Source organism: Sinohyriopsis cumingii, chromosome 18 (genome assembly GCF_028554795.1).
Source record: "Sinohyriopsis cumingii isolate HCF-2022 chromosome 18, ASM2855479v2, whole genome shotgun sequence".
In the NCBI taxonomy this organism is placed as follows: domain Eukaryota; kingdom Metazoa; phylum Mollusca; class Bivalvia; order Unionida; family Unionidae; genus Sinohyriopsis; species Sinohyriopsis cumingii.
The window spans coordinates 43,530,618-43,553,476 of record NC_142978.1 but is presented as its reverse complement, the minus strand read 5'-3'; the positions used below and the strand labels follow the sequence as shown (position 1 = coordinate 43,553,476).

Sequence of the window (22,859 nt, the reverse complement as noted above, 5' to 3'; positions counted from 1 at the left end):
AATGATTTTTTTACTGAGCCTTTGTAACAATCATTTGTATTGGTTAATGATGCAGACAGAAAGAAATTGTTAGCTTCTAAGACCAGAAAGGAACTTCTTATTTGTCTCTGTTAGCACAATAGTTGGAGGTATTCTGGATGTTTTGGAGTTATTCTTATTTTGTATACATTAAAAACCTGAATACTGGTCTTGAAAAATACAAAAGTGACAAGAAAACGCGGTACTGTTATCGTTTACTATGGTACATTTAAAAAAGAGGATGAAAAGAAAACATTCATTCGCAGAACTAATGCCAACAAAAATCAGATTTGTATTTAAAAAAGAAAATTGTGAGAACAATATTTGTTTCAATTAGTTCTGGCTAAATGACGTTGTTTCAGTTATAGCTCAACATTGATGATTTCTTAACCATCTTTAATGATAAAGGAAGAATGGCGTAGATTTTGCATGCCTTTTCCCAAACTGATATATGCAGGCGTTCAGTACGGACACAGTCTTTGCAAGCAAATATTATTAATGGATTAGAATATAAGATTTTGGGGGAGGGGGAGTCGTGCCATAAAAAACAAAATGTTGTCACACGTCAAAATACACGATGTACGATTGTATTGTTCACAAATGATTTTGATGCTTATACAGAATTTACTGCACTCGTTGCGAAACGGTGGGTTTACTAACGAGTCAGAGCTTTAAGTAAACTAACAAGCGTTTCTGCCGGAAAGAATTCACTTCAGTCTAAACAAATGCTCAATACCTCAAAACACCTTTGATGTTAGCGTACGAACTAATTGTTCTAGTTCGATATATTGATTGCCTCCATTTTATTCTGGTGAATGCAGATTGTCATCACAGAAAATGATACAAAAATCTGTCATTTTTCATTGTCTTTTTAACCATTACGCGATGAGGCAGCAGACATCTCTGATATCAAAAGCTGCTCTCGCTTTTATATATTTGGTTCATGTTAATACATATATTATGCATTAAAATTGATGCTTGACACATTGCTTTGACGATTTATTACCGTGTTCTTAATTTTTTTTCTCCATCAGATCTACTGTTATGCCATTTCAGTGGAAAAAACGCAAAAAATGGGCTTTTTAAGTAGCCGCAATTCCTCGAAATCAACGAATATGTCTAGAAGCAGTTCCTCTGAAAAAATCTAAGCTCTTCTGGATAGATTTTGTTTGTAAAGCCACAAAAAATCAGAAAAACCGCCACAGAAGTCTGATTTGCTTTAGTGTTATGAATTAGACGGAAAATATATGTCATTGCGGTTTGTTACACTTAGAAATGCTACATCATAAAAACAGAAACAAAGACCCAGCCTGACTATGTGTGTCATCTTAACACTGCAATAGTATAATGATTGTGTCATTTTTGGGGTAATAAGTTACATAAATAATATGCCAGAGGGCATCCAGAAAGATCTAAGCGGCAACTGAAATGACGTACATCACTATTTGCAAACCATCGATGTATTCTCTGGGGATACACGAGTACCTATACTCTTTGGTGGAATTTTAGAAGATCACGACACTGTACTATGCCGCAATGATTTTTAATATTTCACCAATGACAAATTTAAATAGAAAAAGGAAAGTTGTCTGAAGGATGGTTTTCTATAATTGTTTATCATAAATTTCGTTTACAAAAGCCATATGAATTGATATGGATGAAGAACAGAATGGCCATGAGAACAAATTGAGAAGTATATTTCACGGTACAGAGCATAAAAAATAAAGCAATTAAGGATTGTCTAGCAAGTGACAAGATACGCCATCGTTGGGGTATAGGTTTAAACATCATGTGAAAGAATGCTATATAAAATGAAGAATAATATATACATTCAGGTTAGGACAGCTAACTTATTGATGAATAGCATCTTTGGGGCAGTGACATATTTTACATCAAGAACGTCCTGTATTATTAGGCAAAGAGACAATTGCCACTTTTGTTTCCTTCAGCCATATGCTCTCGTTATCGTGTACAAGTCTAGTCCAGCTGCTAACAACGTAGACCCTGATCTACTGTGCACAGTTCGCCGGTACATATAGTTGTTCCACTAATTACTCTTTACAATCTGCATAGACCCACATCTACTGCCGAATTGTGCAACAAAAGATCTCAGTGTGTGCAGTCCGACTCGGCTTATAAGTAAGCGAAACACGGTAATTCAATTGTGGGCAGAAGTATAACTCTGAGGATGCTAGATATGAAGGAAACATCTCCTGTATACCAACACGCAGGACGCATAAACCGACTTGGCTGGGCTTAATGAATGCTCCACTGTGACTTTAGATGGCCAGGTCATCACAACCATGCATAATGTTGTTATTTTTTGTTGTTACTTTGGATGCAGAACATATAACTATTTTCGCTGCGACGCACAAATCTCGAAAATTGTCACACGATGATACAAAACGACAAGCAATGTAAATTCCTAACAACCGATGGTACATACTATTATCAGACTCAATGAAGATCTCTGGGGACCACGCTAGAGTCTGGTTGTTGTTGTTGTTATAGGGTTTAACGCCATTTTCAGTACACGATAGGCTATACATGGCGGCCAGAATTAATGGTGGAGGAAGAACACGGGAAAACCCCGGATAGAACCACCGACCCACGAGAAGCTACTTGCAAGCTTTCTCACATACCCACATTAGCCGAATCCGAGACTCTAACCCACGCAGACAGAGGTGAAATGGCAGTGATCCGTAACGGAGAGCGCTTTAGACCACTCGGCCACTCGGGGCCCCAGAGTCTGGTTAAAAGATCTCTCGGGGCCACGCTAGAGTCTGGTTGAAAGAGGCATTTGCCTCTAAGCTATCTAAAAAGTCACATATATTTTGATACATTGTATAGAACATTTGCGAAGCAGATTAGAACCATTCTGGAATACATGCGTAAAGTATCTGGGATTCGCCTCCGGATAAAGGGAGGCGGGGGTGGGGCACATTTGAGGCATTTGGCGTAAGGGACTAAAAAAGAAATACTTCCAATCTATTGTGTACTGATTTGATGCCGAGGAGAGAATGCTAAGGTAATCTTTCACGCACTGTTCTTTATATATAATAGCGGTTGTATCCAACTCTGACTAGCGAGGTTTTGTTTAAATTTTTGGGTGCTAATTATTCGCAATTTTCCATATTCATTCAGAATATATAATGATATTTGTTCGTATCGAGTGAATAACGGTTACATGCCATGGAAGTGGGAAAATATTAGAATTTTTCAATCACTCGATGAAGTATATTCGTTATTTACTCAGAGCGAAAAGGTTTGTTGTTGTATGCTCAGACGTCTTGTTTGGCTCATGTGTATAACGTATTGAACTGAACTATCAGCTTCTCTATACTGTAATATCAGCTGTTTACCGTTTATGTCTTGGCGTGTTTTGTGGTTACTTGCACAGAAAATGTGAATAGTAACACGATCTTCTTTCTAATTAACTGCAAGAAAGTACATTTGAGTTTGGGGAAAAATTAAGTTCATTTAAGGATTCAAATTTTACTTCCAGTCAGTGTTGACAAGGTTTACTTACTGATTTGAGTCGTTTATGACTAAGGTCGAGTTTCAGTTTGGTTCACAATTATTTGGGCAGTACCGGTAGTTCCATATATTTATATCATATAGTTTATATTATTCAGCTTTACATTTGTAACATTTATACTTGGTAAATAAGAGAAACCCTAATTAACGGGAAAATGAGTTATTAAAAGAAAGTTATTGCATCTAATGTAACTTGTTTGACTGCTTAATACTGGTGCATATTTTAAAACGAAATAGTGGAACCATTGCTGGCAGAGATTATCGAGAAATTTGCTATAGACTCCAGTTACTTATATATATATATATATATATATATATATATATATATATATATGGAAACCGGGGAAAAAATATGCAATACAATTGTCATCACAGACGCCTGTCAAATTGATGCACGTAATGCATAAGACATGCATGCATATGTAAGAACTTTGTATGCTTGTCAGTTTCATGTCTAGTTTAAACGGAATATATCACATCTATATTAAGCAACACCTGACAGGGCATTTGTAGACGTTGTAAGCGGTGTTGCATTGTAATTTCTCCTCAAGTCTGTCATTTTGAATATCTTCTAGATGAGTGTACCTGTGACACTGACATGCGGATCTGCGCAACTATACTAAATTACGGATTAAACTATGTTCCCTAAATGTTTATTTTACGATATTTTTCTTTCAATTGGAGATTTAATTAAAAAGGTATTCTTAGGCATTTGAAAATTGTACTTAATCTGAGAAGACGTGAAGGTCTATTCAGGTTATATACTATTTGAAAATGGTGAGAGTGTGTAAACTCGAAGCTAATATGTGAAATATATCCTATTTCGCAGACTGCTTGTGAGAGAATATTGTGAAATAATATTTTGGGGTTTTTTTAAGGTAAAGTTCAACAGGGCAAAGATAAGTCTGCTGCGAAGTCCTGAAAAAAAATGGCTAGGCCTGAGGTTGGTCTTTGCTTAAGACAGAGACATTTTTGTTGTACATAGCTCATGTGCACATATTTATTTCTCACAACTTTGATACAGTATATTATTAAAAGTTCATATTTGGTAATAGTTTGTAGTACTCACCAAAACATATATAGCCACCAAGTTGGATTCTATCGCCGTTTATAAACCGTGAGAACCTGGATTAAACACAAGAAGTTCATGGCATTTATGTTGAGACCACAGTCAACAGAGTGATTTAAAAACTTATGATCTTGACCCAACGTCCAAAGGTGGAGACAGCACTTTGCACTATTAATTTGTACCTTCACAACGTTTCATCCAATGTATGAACAAAAAATAACGATTCACTCCAAGTATCAAAAAATCTCATCTAGTAGTTCAGGAATTATAGGCAACCCTGCCCCCAAGGAAAAACAAAACCTTAACAAAATCCCTGACGCACTTGTTTCATGATTGTGATTAAATCTAAATGTGTATGTCAACAAACGAATTACCTCAGCTCCGTATGGCTCGTTCCAAAATATGAATTAATCCACCAGTATTTAGGAAATGTAAGTAATTGAGTTTAACCAGCACCTTCTTGTACAATTTGTTTGAATGTGACCCTACCTCCAAAGTCATAATGGTGAGTAAGAATGAATTGTCTTTAGTTTTGTAATGATGAATGCCAGGCTTGATGGGGATTTACGAAGGCGTTTAGGAAATGATACCAAATAAAAAAGCTAATCCAGACCACATTAAAAAGTTCCTGCCATCTTGAATCCAAGGCAAAATTGGCTAGTGAGATTGATATAGAATGAATCACCTTATAGTCATAATTATTCATTCCAAGTATAATGAAAATCTATAACGGGCTTTCGTGCAAACAATTGCAAGAACAAAAAAGCGGAACTGTTGACGATGCTGATGCCGCCGTTGGAAAGGTGACTGATATGACGTGCTTCCCACTAACACGGGCTCAAAAATAAACAGTGGGTGAAGTAATGAAGGGTAAAGATAAGATTACAATGACCTGCTTTACGTGACATTAGTGGTTGTTTCCTAGGTGTATCTACATACAAAGTTGGATTGGTCAGGGACAAACAATAAATGTGAGACAAACTGCTAACCTAAGCAAAACAAAACACTAGACTGACTCAGCATTTTGATAAAGGAATTTGAATTGAAAACAATAAAATGAGTAACATAATAAAAGACCGCTCCAGTGGCCCAGTGGTTAGAGCGTCCCCTCGGGTTCGATTCCCGGCCGCGTCATACCAAAGACTTATAAAAATGGTATTAACAGCTGCCTCGCTTGGCGCTCAGGATTAGGACTGGTCGGCCTGGTGTCAGGATAATGTGAGTGGGTGGGACATCATGCTACATGTCTGCGGCATGATGCCCCAGTGCTAGACATCACTTTAAACTGCCACGCTGCAGACATCGTAGCGATATGACTGAAAAATTGTTAAAGCTACGTTAAAATTCGAAATCACAAACAATCACATAATAAAAGTCACTACAGACCTTGTTTACGCAGGTATTATGGTGTGAGGGGAGGCGTATTGGATAAGGCAGTCATTTCGCCCAATCATGAATCACATTCATCCCATGACAGCATTACAAAATACATGTAATATATCAACATCACACATAATAAACAAGTGCAAGTGTAAATACAAAAGTAAGCATAAAATAGTACATCTTATACCTATTGGGATTTTAAGGTGTATGAAATGTAACGTTCAACCACCGTTGTGTAATTCAACAGAGAAAATAAAACAATATATTAAATGGAACGTTCAATACATACAATTGCAATCAACGTGATAACTTGAATTCTGGACATAGATCATTAAAATTTCAACGACAGTTATGATTAAAATCTTGAAATCTCAACATTCGAAATAAAAACTAAAATGGTCAACAACTACTGTGTATTTTAAAAATTAAAATACGTGACACGGAAAAATCAATGCAAATAATTGAGTTCAACACATGAAACTGGAACTTTCGACATATAACACTGAAATTCAACTGCTGTTATGTAACTCAACAGATAAAATCAATAAAACGACACGGAAAGCTGAATTTTCCCACCACCGTTGTGCAATTCAACCGATTACGTTGCAAAACTCCCAATAACCAAATGGAAACACAAAACCACTGCAAGTTAAATTGGAATTCTAGACACATGACAGTGAAATCTCAACTGTAACTTTCTCCCAGAACCAGCTTTGTCAGCCTCATCTGGCAAATCTCTCAGCTCCACTGAACAGAAACTTCAAATCTGCTTCAACAATTTATATGTTTGTTCTGAACAAAACAGAACGTATGTCAACATATCTTGAACGAAAAGTGACAATCGGGACAAGGTTAGTCCCTATCCCCTGCCTCACTCAAAATCCCCAAGTCATATATAGTGTTAGATACAAAACTTGAACTTTGTTAGAAGCTAAACTGCTTAAGTTACACGGATCAAAACTCAATTCTTTTTCAATTTACACACCGAGCATTTTCGTGCAATGGTCGTCAACATAATTATTCTCATCGAATTATTGTCAAAGTGTATTCCTTCCCGGTTGCTTGGACAACATTTTTCTGGCTATATATCACTAACGATTGACTATGGGTGTACGAATCATATAAACACATCTAATTGTAATCTTTTAAGAAGTTATTAATTGCTGAAAACGGCCTCGCATATAATTCATAACTTCTTGTTTTGAATCCAGATGATGTGTTGTTCTCACATCTACAATGGCTACCAAAAGAATAAACTATTTGTTACCTGAAAAGAATCATGACGTATATGTCTCACAAAATTGATAATATCTCCATGCTGAACTAAGATTATCAGATATTTAGCGTTTCTAAGATACATCACTACAAATGAACTTCAGGGCATTTAGTCTAGAACTAACCATTTCAAGAAGTGTTTTAATGTGTCGGAATATAACTTTTTGTAATTCCTTGCCCTTGTCGATAGCTGATTCACGTATAACCTCGTTAATACAAACCCTTGATCAGCTGAAATTGTAATTAGATATCCGACTGCTCTTGTACTGAATTGTGTCATTGTACCCAGAAATAATGTGAGAGTGCTAGTGTGCCGATGAATATAATGCATGTGTGTTCTTAGACATTAATTGAGTGTATAGTTGTGAATTAAAGAGTTATTAGAGTTAAATGTGCATGTGTTTATCTAAGCACTAGTATCGTAAATATATGCACGTATGCACTTGATGGCCACTGTTGCCAAGTGATCTTTCCAGGTGTCATTGTAGATGATGGCATCATGGATGCAAGCATCACAATTATGTAGACCAGATATAATCATGTTCATTATAAGAATAAGGGGAACTTTTCCGTCAGAGGAATGTGCCAGAATCCTTTCCAAATGTCAAATTTGGTGATAAATGTTGCATTTCCAATTGAGTCAATGCAGCCATCGATTCTTGGCAATGGAAATAAATCTAGTTTGGTCATACTATTCACTTTACTAAAGTCGGTCATATGCGGATGGTGAACTTGTCACTTTTGCTTGGTTTTATGTAATCATTCTTCAGAAAATACTTTTCTTTTTTCAAACATTTCTGTTTGAGTGGGTTCATCCTGTATGGATGCTGTTTCACAGATGCAAATTCTACAATTTCATTATCTTGCTAAATTGTTTGAGTTCGTGATGGAACATCTGGAAACAAGTGCTCATATTCACGTAATAGCTGTTTTAATTCATTTTTGACTTGTTGATGCAGATGTGAAGGTATCTGGTCCAGATTATTTTAACGTCCGATATCCGAAGGGTGGTTAGACCAAATCCATTATAGTCCAATTGCATTCCATTTTTTAAATACTCACTGTGAGGAACATGTACAACTAAACCGAACGCATGATTCACGTGGTTATCTCTATCAACACTACACACACACACACACACACACACACACACACACACACACACACACACATACATATATATATAATGGCAAAATTGTTTTGATTTCGCCGTCCAGGAGAATTAATGATACATTTTAAATGATTTACTTTCTTTTCCACTTTGTAAGGACTATAGTACCTAGCTTGATTCGGATTATGAAGTATGGACAAGAGAGCCAGAACTCTATCATCAGGCTGGAAACACAGTCCCTTTCCACTTTTTGTCATTCCTTCATTTCATGTTTGACTGAGTAGGGTGAAAATTAGTTCTTGCAACTTCACAATCCTTTAACATTTTATATTTAAAAGTAGTCATGTAGTAAAGAAAATTAATATATGTAACTTTATTTGAAAAAATTGTCTCTTTTAATAACTTCAATAGTCTACGGATACTGTGTCCCAAAACTAGTTCAGAGGAACTAAATCATAAAGATTCTTGAACTGATTCCCTAACAGCAAATAAAGGAAATAAACACTTTAATCCCAATCTTTTCCAGAATCACAACAATATGACCAAATGATCATATGTTTCAAAGTTTGATAAACTCTTTCTAAAGCCACTTGACTTTCACAATAATAGACAGAAGTTTTGAATTCATGAATAATTTGTTGAAAAATTCCAGACATACAATTCATCAAATTTGACAGATTTGAGAAGGCCAAATTGATTATTTAAAAAAAATTATCAAAGCTTTTACTGTTGTTTTAGTTTTAATAAACCTCAAAGAAATTACCAACTGGAATCATGGGGACATACACAGCATGGTCAAGAAGAATGTGTTGCCTGACTTGTCCTCTTAGTTAAGGGACCGACACAGTCTTCCACGACTCTGTTGAATGGTTAATCAAAAATGCAGAAATAAGATGTAAATGAGCCTTGGGTATCTTCTGTTTGGGTTTGCCTAGGATGTGGCATGTATGATAAGACCTACAGAATTTAAATCATTTTTATTTTTTGGCCGATGTAAAATGATTTAAGATCATGTGATAAGTCTTATAGATCCCCAAATGACCTGTCAAAACATATTCATTGGCTAGAATAAGAATTTCTCATATATACGTCTTTTGAACAACGCCTTGATGGCTTACTCATAAGTAGGCTTCATTTTCTCATAAGGCCTCAATTTGTAACGAAAAGAAAAACAAACACATCCATCTGTGGCCCAATTTTGCTCATAGCCCTCTGAAACAAACAGGAGATCTCATGATCTTTTGCCACATCGACAAGTGATTTTCATTTATCACCCAGATTAGTATAAAGAGAACGAGTATTAAAAATGAGGAGCTCATGCCTAATACCTTTCGATTGATCACTACGACGCGCATAATTGACCGCACCAAAACATGACCAATATATATATATATATATATATATATATATATATATATATATATATATATATATATATATATATATATATATATATATCAGCTAAATGAATAATTTCTTGATCAATATCATTCTCAAGAACTTTCTTTGCAATAGTTCGAGTAACTGCACAAGTTGGATATTAATCAGGAATTTTTTATTCATCAGGATCTACTTTCTGATCCAAACAATGCTTGTTAATAGCAAACGAATTGACCACAATCTTACCTCCAACTAGGTCACTACCTAGTAATAAATGAATACCCTCAAGGAGCAAAGACCTCAATGATCCGACTTTCACGGGTCTTAAGAAAACTTCTGACGACAAATTTACACAGTGAAAAAGAACATTAACAAAGCATATCCCAACAAATGTATTGCTTTCCATACATAACCGTCACCTTGACCTCTTAGAAAGAAGAGCATTTTATTCTTGTAATACGTGCAAGAAAGAAGAGATAAGGATTCTGATCAAGCGTATCAGATACATGATTCTTAAAAGTTGTGCCAAACTGACAGTTTAAATTGCTCATATTAGGTTGAAATATCCTTTGACCAGAAGAATGCGGCGTGGAAGACTACGCCAAAAGAAACTTTATGAGCAAAGGAATAATCGTCAGCTGTGCGAGCAGCATTTTCAAGGTTTTGATATTCTCGGCATCAGGGTAAGTCAGGACCTCACTATGGATGCAGTTCTTGAACCATTCAACTAATATGACCTGTCTGAGTTTTGTAATCTTGACCAACTTTCTTGGCTAAGCACCACCTATCAAATAGTTGCTTATTTTCTCATGCAAATTCTACATGGGTATGTCCAGTTTCTTTTTTATAGTTCCTAAACGTTTGTTGATAAGCCTCAGGTACCAACCCATAACCCTTCACGATACACCCCTTAAGTAGATCATAGTCAACATGTTGCTGTATTCACAAGAAACCTTGATGTCATGATCCTTGATAAAAGTGCACTTTTAATAACAGAGTACAATGGTCCTTGGCCATTTCAAATTTTCAGCATTTGCTTTAAAACAAAGAAAATATTTATCTGCTTCTTTAACCTTAACAGGGGGTACTAAGATACTATTTTAATAACATCAAAACCTCAATTTGTATGTAAATTGGAGATGTACATTTATCTTGCCCGTTTTAAAATCCCTTATTCTCTACATCTGCATTTATCTTTCTTTATCTCTTTCACCTTTCTGCAGCTGCATTTTCTTGTATCTTTTCTCTTTATCTAATTGTTCTTGTCTTTCTTCTTCCCGACGCTGAAGCTTTCTTATCTCTATTTCATTCTTGCATTTTAATTTCAATTACATAACCTACAAGTTAGCGCCAGATAGGGACATACTAATAAAGTCCAAAGTATTTTTTTATCCAAGACTTTCTTTTTCGCCAAATACTGGACCAAAATATATTCCATTTCTTGTTACGTTAAAGAATCATTTGTCTCAGAAAGAATATGGTGTCTGGCAAGCTAGATTAATTCATCGATTTTCAAGGATTCTAACCATTCTTGGGTATGATTTAAAATAACGTTCTCTCTCTCTAGATGACATTATAAAAGCTGTTTGGTTTCATTTAATATTTCTAAAATGTGAAATATTAACTGGAACAAAAGAAATTTTCTAAATCAAAGTGATTTATATATCAATAACAAAGCTTTCTGAAATATTTAAGAAAAATTCGCATTCCAAGGATAAGCCTCCAATTTTCTATTACGACTATGTAGTGTTAAACAAAGTAACAGACTAGAGCGAAAAACCATCATGTTTCGTATAATTCAACAAACACTTTGTTTCTCAAAAATATATTGATAATAGAAGAACGTACGGTTTCGCTAATTAAATCCCGCAAAATCCTAGAAATGCTAACACAGGATATAATGATTAAAGATCTAAATAAACTATGGTGGCTTCCCAAAAATAAACCCAACGCTGAAAGTGTTGACGTGAAGGTGATGGCCCGAATAGTGTGCCAATAATCTTAATTTAAATCACAATAAAGTGATTCAATAATGTATTGAATGCTTGAATGTCTCCATAAATGTAAGTTTCTATTTCTAAGAATATTTTTTTTAGATGAGAACTTTGTATTTCCAATGAATAAATAATAATAAATAAAATCCAGCCCAAATAAAATACTGGACAAAACAATACGACTGATTTCTACTTCAGACGCTATTGCCGGAATAAAAATTCCTCTACTTGACCTAGGTCACAATTAGCAATTTATTAAGGAAACTATTGCCTAATAGAAAATTTCATTCTAGATGGCTCAAATATTTACAAGATAAAATCGTTGTTTTGATTAGAAGATTCTTGTAGTAAAATTATAATAGAGAATATGGTCAACACAATGTCCTTTACTCAGACCTATGATAATAATCCTAATATTTATCTTTCAGTCTGGAAAATGTAAGTAATGTTGTTGACAAACTGTCAATGATTGTGGACAAGGTCATTCATAAAATTTTACATTACGCACAGCAAATAATGAATACAAAACTAAAACTAAAGTACAAAAAATGCAAATTAAATATACATATCTATCTGTCTATCTATCTATCTATCTATCTATCTATCTATCTATCTATCTAACTGAATATCTGCGTGTGTGTAAATATATATAATTTTGTGCAAGTGATTTTGTTATAGGATAGTCTGTTCATAGTTTAACAATCGCGTTGATGATAGAGCTTTCATACCCAAAAATTGTATTCCTTTTAAGTGAAATTTTTTTATATTATTATTATTATTATTATTATTACGAGGTCTGTGACCTTTCTCACTAGTCTTCATTACCTGACGCTACATACCGTGTATATTCTTTAAAAGATATATTTAGATTTATTACCCTTCCTCTTACTTAGGTGAGCATGGAAAGTTCTTTTAGCAGTCTTTGCTTAGTAACGCTTCGTTAGAACATACTTGGTCTGCCATTGAACATTCTTTAAAATGGAAGATTTAAGTTCTGAGGGGTGGTTATGATGCAGCATGTTTTAATACGTTTTAAACGTGTCTCCTACACCGACTTCAATGACAATATTTCATTTTAATGTAACACTTTAGTTTCAAAATTGGAATTTCCTGTGATAAAAAGAAAGAAAATTTAAGTCATGATCAGAAACCCCTCCCTCTATAAAAAAAAAGTGTCAGTCTCCTAAATATAGGTGTGCGCATCAACTACACATGTGCTTATAGTTTTAAAATCAAATAAATGTAACCTTTTTATATCGCTTCTTTGTATAATGTTTCATCAATTCTGAAAATCCGGCAGGTGAACTTCTTGTTAAAAGGCAATTTTTAAACTGAGTATATCCTCTTTCTGTGTTGCATTTCTGTCACGTTCCAATTTATTTAATCCATCAGAGAATATATGTGTTTTATTCGGAAAGGTTTGCTATAGATTGCTACCTTAAAATGATGTGATGTACATGTTATTAAAATATACATGCTATTGCTATTACAAAATACACATAATATTGCTATTAAAAAATATACATACTATTGCTATTACAAAATATACATGCTATTGGTATTACAAAATATACATACTATTGCTATCACTACAAAGTACGTCTGTCATATACCTGTAACAATTCCAGAAAAGCAGCATATTCCTTTTTAACTCACACACGCATATATATATATATATATATATATATATATATATATATATAATATATATATATATATATATATATATATATATATGACGTTCTCATCTCCTAGATAAAACAGAATGACTAGAAATAATGTCAGAATTATCATATTTTTTATGAGAACGATTTGTACGGATATCACATTGCCTGTTTTCATTAAAGAGATAAAATATTTCTCGTCAATTTGAGATTTTACATTATTATGTTTTCATTAAAGAGATAAAATATTTCTCGTCAATTTGAGATTTTACATTATTATGTTTTCACACCGTATCAATACTTTTGTAGTTGATGAGAAGGATTCAAAATCCGTTTATTTAGGTTTTAAATTTAACAAACAGGTTCCATTTTATTTTTCCAAATGATCTCTTTGTGTGTGTGTGTGTGTGTGTGTGTGTGTGTGTGTGTGTGTGTGAATGTTTGGATTTGTAACGAAGCTCTTACCACTTAAGCTATATGAGCGGTCTTCCAAACGAATTGAGATAATCCTTATATTTTCTGAAAGATACTGTAGGACAACCGTAAGGAAAATTAAAGATTGCGAGAATGTGATTCTTGTTGCATATTCCGTAAAAGTATCATTATTTCCAACCAGGTAATAGGAAATATATTCCAAACAGCTCAGCCTGAGGAAGCAATTTCAGCTATTTAGTAAACCTGGTACCTGAATAATTCAACTAAATTTCCCAAGAAAAACAATCATTACGACCATATCTAATTTTTAATTCTAAAAACAGAGACGAATAAACGGTGATGATATATTTACCATTCTCGAATAAAATGTAACATATCATATTGAGGAGTAATGTGTAAGAGTAAATACTTGAATTAGTTTTTTGCAAGGCGATGATTAATTACAAATTTGGTAAGAAAGGAAGCTTGTAAACAGACTAATTTACTATGTAAATTACACAATATGTTGTAGCTAATATATCGTAGCCTTGAAATGCACGCAAGCTGTAAGAATTTGTACACGAGTATTTTATCCAATATGCCCTGCGTCCTTAATGGCCCCTAATATAAAATCATACATAAACATATGAGCTTTATGTGATAGGATCGTGATATGTTTTTATTTCATTTTCTATTTTACTAACCTACCTTGTAATGACATTAAGTGTTCCTTGATGGCATTGGAAAAAGCTTCAATCACCTGCAGTTGTTCTTGTGTTCCTTGAAATCCATTGTTTGCTGGCGGCGGAAATGAAGCCGAACACAGGGTCGCAATCACAAGAGCCAGAATCCCGCACCAAGATTCCATGTTGCTCTGCTCTCGACCCGTGTTGGGTAATGCATAAAGATCCTGTGATTCTCCTTCAAGATTTCATCAGGAAGTCTATCTGCCGTCTCATTAGCATTCTATGTCAGTTGGTTGATGGACAGGCAGATTATGAACCTGTCTGACATCCGGCACCCAATACCTTTGTCTAAGCCATCCGGCCTTCTAGCTATATGTATCTTCTCCCGCCATGCATATTAAGTGTGAAAAAAACGTGGAAGTATTGTGGTAGCAATAAATCAAGTCCTGTGCATAATTAAGGTAAACTCATGACATATACTGCAGTAAGGCAATACAACAATTCCGCTTACCAAAATAAAGTATTATGATTCATAAAATGTAACAAAAATAGCACATTGCTGACCCACTTTCACACTCAATACTACAGTGATAAATTTAAAATAAAATTCAAACTTTATTACAATTATTGACATTCGCAGTTTAATTCCTGAATATTTTCCCAAACTTGCTTCATTTTAGGTGTACAAATGGAAAAAGGTAGTAAACAAAATTCACTTTTAATAAGAAATTTTGGTTGAGCGAAATTGATATTGTTTGAAATATTTCATCAAACAACAAGTATGACAATTTTTCATGCTGCAAATAGCTTCGTCGCGGTGGGAGGACCAGTGTAGCGGTAATTGTTACTTTTTCAATGGTCTTCATCAATAGTTTAGTTCCCTATTTGTGAGATTCATTTTTCCTCGCACAGCCGCGTATGTACTAGGACAAAATAACTGTGCAGAATTTCTTAACTGTAGAATAGTATACTTCTTAATGTATGCAGTTATATAGCAGATCGGGTAATTCTTCAACAAGCGAGTGTCAAAATCTGTAAAACTCGGTATGAAAAATATCATAATATTCATAAACTGCAGTTTCGAGTAACTAAATAAATTTATACGCTCTGTTCCTTCATAGACCACACCAGACTTACCTAAGAGTTACAATCCTTCAGACCTTTCCAGCCCATTTCATTGGTCACGTGTCGAATTCAGAAACACATATTCTTTATCGTGTACAGTTATTGTTCATCGTCGTCACTGGTATGATAGACACACCTTGGAAAACTGTAATAATGTATTATCCATGTGAGATTGGACTACGAGTACTTCCGTAAGTAACAGTATACGGTACTAACTGTGACTGTTGATCCATAGTGTACAGCTACACATGGCTTTACTCTGGATGGTCATCTCTGATGGATCAGGCGTTCGAGCAGAAATAATCATCATTAGGATGTGAAGACAGATGACAGAAACTGTGTGACAGTCCAGGGCATCATCTCAGGTGCTGAAGGGCCTGATGGCCATCCACTGCATCCAGACTAGTTTCCAAACGTCTCATCGCTGTCGTGGCACTAGATATAGACAAATATGGATGAGAGAGTTGTGGTGTCGCTGTGCAAACGTCTCCTCACTTAAATATAAAGCGAAAATCTTTGGATTTTTCCTCCACCAGCATCACCACCACTACCATCAGATACAATCAAATCGTGGGAAGAAGTGAAGCAGCTCTAGATGAACTCTGAGCTGTATCTGCAGACCTGTACACGGGCAATACGGTCACCTTTCACTGGGGCAGAAATAGGCATTCCTTTCCGGAATAATAAGCAGCTCATTTTGCTGTCATAATGCTCACACTTTTAGCATGAAGAATCATATGAAAAGGTGCCTTGAGTAGTGCCTGCTTCACTTTACCACTGGTCCTCATACTGCAGCTGACGAGAATCCCACGGTAGCTGTCGAACGTCTAAATTTAAGACAATAGTGCACACACTAAGGGACGCTAGACCAGAGAGAAGAACAGCATTGTTTGGTAGAGAAAATGGCCAGATTCAGCATCCAGATAAAACCCTTGAGTGAAACTCCCCTGGCTGAAGAAGGACAGCTCACCGAAGAAGGAGCTGGATATAATTTATCCTGGAGCGCAGAGAACAAGAAGCGCCACACGAAATTGGAGTCAGCACTAGTCAACAACCTCACAAATATTCCAATGGGTGTGAATGACAGAATAATATAAATTAGATTCCCAATGTCGAAAAAGACATACAACTAACATTTGCGCCTATACACCGACCATGACCTACCAAGGACAAATTTTATGGAGACCCGAAGTCTCTTAAAGCAGGAGTACAAAAGGTGATTTCAACGCTTGAGTTATCACATATCACCAGATATAACCATGTGTCACTGGCAAAAGTTTCTTTGGCAATTGCAACAACAACGGACCACTCTTACTGAGGAAATGCAATGAATACTACTTCCTAATCATCAACACGGTCGTACGCCTGCCAAGCCGCAATGCGACGCACTAGATGTATGCACGCTTCAAGCACTGGAGAAGAGACATGCAGGATGTAAGAGTGCAAAGGCCATGACAAGTGCAGCCTTACCACATATGCATAGTCTCAAAGCTCAATTTGCTGATTCAGTCGAGCAGAAGACCACAAGGCAAATAAGTGCCCAGAAATCTCAGTGTCTCCAAAACTTGAAACAGGAAAATATGGAACAGGTATTTATCAAAGGCCTGTCTAGAAATAACTGATGCTAACTCTGAGAATGTGAAAAAAAAAACTGGGCACCCTCAAAGCCTTAAGGGAATCTGAAACCTTCTGTCGGCCCCACCACACTTTTACATCAACACTGGCTTTAATGATGAGAACGACACTGTCCTAAAGAAAATCTAAATTATTAGCTACATAAGGCATGTTTAGAAGAGAGTACTTCGTTATCTAAGACAAATCAACCTTGGACAACATTAAAGGGAATGTCCAATGCCAGATCAGAGTTGCATGCCGCATGGCTGAGTAACACAGCAGATGATATTCAGTCATACACAGACAGGAAAGACAGGAATAACTTATATGATAATTTGAAGGTAGGCTACAAGGCATAATCATCACAAACATCTATAACACTGAGTACTGACAGTACTGTTCAGCTTACTGACAAAGAAAAGATACTATAAAGATAAGCGGAACAATTTAATAATATATTCAGTCATTAATCATCTTAAAATTGAGGAGACATTTGATCGAATGCCTCAAGTCAGTATATCACGTGCTGATCATCCAGCGCTGACTGAAACTGAGAAAGCAGTTGACCTGCTGTCAAATGACAAGGCACCTAGATCAGATGCTATAGCAGCAGAATTCTACAAAGTCGAAGCTTCGTGCATGGCACTGAAACTGACAAAACTCATTTAGCCAATGAGGTCTCAAGAAACTATAAACCAAGATAACAAGGATGCGTGTATTGTCCACTTGTTCAACCTAAAGGCAACGGATAATCCTGAAACGACCATCGGGTCATGTCCTTGTTGTCAATAGCCGCGAAAATCCTTGTTAAGTTTATGTTCAAGTGCCTTGTGTATCACATTAAAGAAGGGCTCCAACCTGAGAGTGAGTGTGATTTCAAGAAAGGATATGGGACTAAACACTTGGTGTTTGCAGCTCGTCAGCTCCAAGAGATATGCCAGAAACAAAACTTCAACATGTGCAAGATAATTATCAACCTAACAAAAGCTTTGACACCGTCAGCGAAAGTGGCCTCTGGATGATCCTGGCAAAATTCAATTGCTAAAATCAATGAATCCTAAAGGCTGAGCTATTTCTTGATGGCATGTTTGCTTGTGTTGTGGATGACGATGACGTTCAGTTATCTGAACTACTCCCAATCACTCATGGAGTCAAACAAAATGTATATTGCACCTTAACCCTCGACCGTATAATGTTCTATGCCATATTTACTAATGGCTTGCGTGAATGTGACACTGAAATTGACATAAGATACCGGACGGATTGGAAGCCCTTCGATGTGAAGAGACAAAGGGCAATAACAAAGTTGCAAGAAATATATATTCGTGATCTCGTATATGCTGCCGACTATGCTAAACATCAGTCTGACATGAACCAGAGTATTTACCGTTTCTACTCAGCTTGTGACAATTTTACTTAAGTGGATGAAAATTCTTAATGAACTGAAATTTGATGGAAAAAAAGTTTATGACGTCTCCTTGACAGAATGTAGATAAAACGTAAGGATGTTTTTGTCTCTTTGAAATAAGGTACGAAATTCTAACATTTTAAAAACTCTTCTTGGAAGATTTCGAATCAAACGTTCCTCGTATTATCGGATTTAAAAGTACATACCATACCTTCGAAATAATTTACACTTTTTGCTATATTTTGAATAAAAAGTATATTCAAAATTCGTCTGCATGGATATGAATTAAATAAGCATACCATTAATGTCATTTAGGAATATGTATATTAAAACGATGACGTCAAGTGACGACTTTTTAGAAGTTATGCTAACATTCATAAACTTATATAACAATGAGTTCATACACAGTGCAAAATGTAGCATAATATATAGTCTAAATTCAGAATAAAAAAAATAATTCAAATCTTTCCAGTGACGTGACATAATTGTAAATGGGAACATGAAATAAAATCTATGTATATATTATGAGACCGATAACTTTATCATACGACGAAGACAGTCACAGGTCTGAATTGCGTAAGAATGAACGCGAGGAAGTATGCTATGGCATTCATCTATTATACGTTCCCTTTTTTGTATTGCATTCGATCTGCATGTCCCCATCAACATATCAGACCATGACGTGTTGATATTGGTAAATATTAAAATCCCGACAAGATCATAATATATTCAGTATCAAATTCAACATCTTAATTCCCGTCGAATACAAAGCAGATGGATGATAGTAGAAAAACTAGTTAAGATATTATAAAGATTTACTGACTTGATTTCCTAAATTATCATAATAAAGATAGGCACTAGTTCAACTGTGCGCATTCTTACTTGTAACGGACACTCTTGGCTATATAATGCCTTGATTTTCGTTTAAGGCAGAATTTAGAATTGTCCGCAGCAAGAGATTTCCTGTACAAGTATAAAATTTGGATCACTTTCTTCCTGTACATGTAACATAATTGGAGTCCTTTTGGGTCCAGGTAGCTTGTTTAGTATTGATAGTAGGCTAAATCTAATAGTGTGGATTATAGATTTTTGTCTCTTAATAGGGATTGTCCATAAGTTAATCGTAGGTCAACATTTCGCTTTAATTTATTTCTACAAACCTTCACAAACAAGATTATTTTCCGCTGTGTATAATGTATCCTGCGCGAATCAAGTCAAGGAGTTCCCTTTCAAATTCATTTACAATCATTAATTTTAATGTGGAAATATTACTTTAAATGGCAGCATAACTGTTAATGGTGCTAATCGTCTTTTTCAAGATATTGCTGTTTTCATGATAAAATCCTCAACACGCTGTACTTTGAATGTTGTGATTCCTCTTGTCCATTTTTAAGAATGTCAACGGTATACTTAAATCTCCAATTAACTTTTGCTCCTTAACAAAACAACCTGTCATACACACATGTATATATATATATATATATATATATATATATATATATATATATATATATATATATATATATATATATATATATATATATATGATATTTGCATCAAAATGTATTGATGTACCAGTAGTCTCGAATATGCTAATGTACCAGTGGCCTGGAATGTGAGGACGTGCTAAGTCTTTTGATGAATCACAATACTATAATACAAAAATGTTTTTGTATAATTCAAAATTAATGTTTCTGTTCAAGAATATTATTGAGAACTAGTCATCCCAGTGAATAATGATTTGAATAAATAAATCCACACAAATTAAAATTTTAACACAACAATAAGGCCGAGTCTGCTAAAAGATATTAAGGCAAAAACAAATAAGTTTTCAAGTAAACAAAATTATATAAAAAGCTAAGACACGATAATATGGTAATGATGTAGGTCGGCCTCCTTTCTAAAACTTTCATAGATGTCCGCAAGTTTAACAATTTCCAAGCTATCTGATATCCTAGACCCAGACTCAAACAAACATGTTTACCTCCTAAAGATTTAATCGAAGCTCGTGGTGAAATATTAGCTATGTATTAAGTTGTTTACAAAATAAATGTCCCTAGTGAATTACACTATGAACTTGATCAAATACAAAATACAAATGTATATAACATTTAATCGTTAAGAAAAGCCAACAAATAATACAAAATTAAATATACATAACAATATTCGGTGTAAAGGTTATCGTTGTTAATGCCATTTTGTTTCAATATTGCTGTCATTGTGCCTTTAAAGGACAGTGCGCGTTAAAGTCTGTTTTTTAAAAATAATACTTCGAAAAAGAAAGGTCATGGATTTGTTTTAGATCCATTTGTGTTACTTTAAATTCCTAGTACATTTTAACACAATGGTATTCAGAGTAAATATAAGTGCACTGAAAGAGTAGTTGTAGACTTGTATATTGTATCAAAGGTTGGTTCTTCAATCTCTCCATCTCTCGTACTAACAACTGCAATTTGCGAATGACTGGGCTTACGCTTCATTATTTTATCAATCAAATTTATATTTTCTCCCTACTCTTTCTGTTTCCCAGACATTTAACCACTCACTCACACATACACATACACATACACACGCACGCACGCACACACACTTTGACACACACACATTCGTGCAGATATATAAGAAATTAGGGTGATATAATAATATTATTTGAACTTTTGCCCATTTTTCATCGGGTTCTGACTTTGTTTATATCTGGATTCTCTCGAATTAGTATATTGCTTTGTGCCTTTCCTTCACCTTTATTTCCCTCGCAACTTGTGAAACCAATGCATTCATTAAGAGTTTATTTTTCTTTTTTCAGAAAGTGAACCTTTTGCTAGGATTTGTGAGTAGCTTCATTCTGAATCGTGACGTTTATGTGTTATTGGTTATCAAAACAGCTTTCAATTTACTAAACGGCTGATTTTCCAAACCCTACATGATTTAAACCGTGTTTTGGAATTGCATGATGGTGTTTTTCAGTTTCTGAACTTTCCAAATATGAATGTCTATTGTTGCAATACAAAGGGGTTTGTAATCAAGTTTCACCCACGTTTACAATGATTTCGACCCCATGGCATGCTAAAGTTCATAATACATGTCTTGAGTTGGGTTTACATACCTAAAGGTACAGCACTAACATTGTCGGTGATGCATGAGTGACATCACTAGTGATAATTACTGCATCAGTGAAAGCTACAAAATGTTTAACATCATCATTGCCCCACACAGGATCTGCTTTTTCTTCAGGACAAAATAATCAAACATTACAATTTCAACGTATTTTTAGTGGGTGTCGATCCAAACTAATGTTGGCGGTTCCAACCTTAAGTTGGCGATTGCCAATATCAAACTCTGTAAAAATGATATAACCAGTAAGATGGTAACGAATATTCAATTTAAAACACTGTATCCCTTTAAAATGTATCTTTTTAGATTTGGAGAACGTCCTCTGCCGTTGGGACTTTAGGTAAATCTCTGCTAGAATTAAGGTTTGACAAGCAACAAATTAATTTTGATAATACACCACCACCCCAACAATTCAAATAAAGGCTAATATCCCCACCCCTCCTCCATGTTATTTACATATGCCTTTAAGTCTTCTTCGGCTTTTCAAAATAAATCCGATAACACTTTTAGATTGTAATGATGGAAAAGTAGGTGCTACAGACCAAATTTTCTTCGAAAATAAGAAATGGCATATAACAAAGTCAGTAGCGTAGCAAGAAATTCTACCCCAATCTCTGCTAATCTTAATTATGGAACACATTCCGAGTAACACAAATGTTGCTGATCGTAATAATAAGAATAATTTACTTCGTTTTCCAATAGGTGGCGTTCTGTTTACAAATTATTTTCAATCAACGATCATGGTGTACTTTCTGTTTGTGTAGCTCGTAGTGCGTCAAACTAGTCACTGAAGAAAAGTAGTTTTAAGATCGCTCTGGTGGCCTAATTGATTAGATCATCCTTATTGGATGCAAGAGAATGCGGGTTCGAAGCCAGGCCGACTCGTACCAAAGGCTTATAAAATGATACTAGCAGTTGCATCGCTTGACAATCAGCATTGACAGGTAATGGTAGGAAGTTAGGAATGCTCGATCTGGTGCATGATAATGTTACTTTACGGGATCTGATCCTATATGTCGACAGCATAATGCCCCAGTACTAGACATCACTATTAAACTGACACACGTCAG

General features: G+C 35.1%; 1 protein-coding gene across 1 annotated transcript in view; it reads right to left on the bottom strand.

The window, feature by feature from the left end:
* Nucleotides 1-14,789, bottom strand: part of LOC149776510 (uncharacterized) — a 42,164-nt gene extending 27,375 nt beyond the window's left edge. The window contains exon 1 of the mRNA XM_089940950.1: nucleotides 14,554-14,789. Within this exon, the coding sequence (XP_089797076.1) occupies nucleotides 14,554-14,713 (160 nt within the window). The 5' untranslated portion in view covers nucleotides 14,714-14,789. The remainder of the gene's footprint in view (nucleotides 1-14,553) is intronic.
* Nucleotides 14,790-22,859: the final 8,070 nt, after the last annotated feature.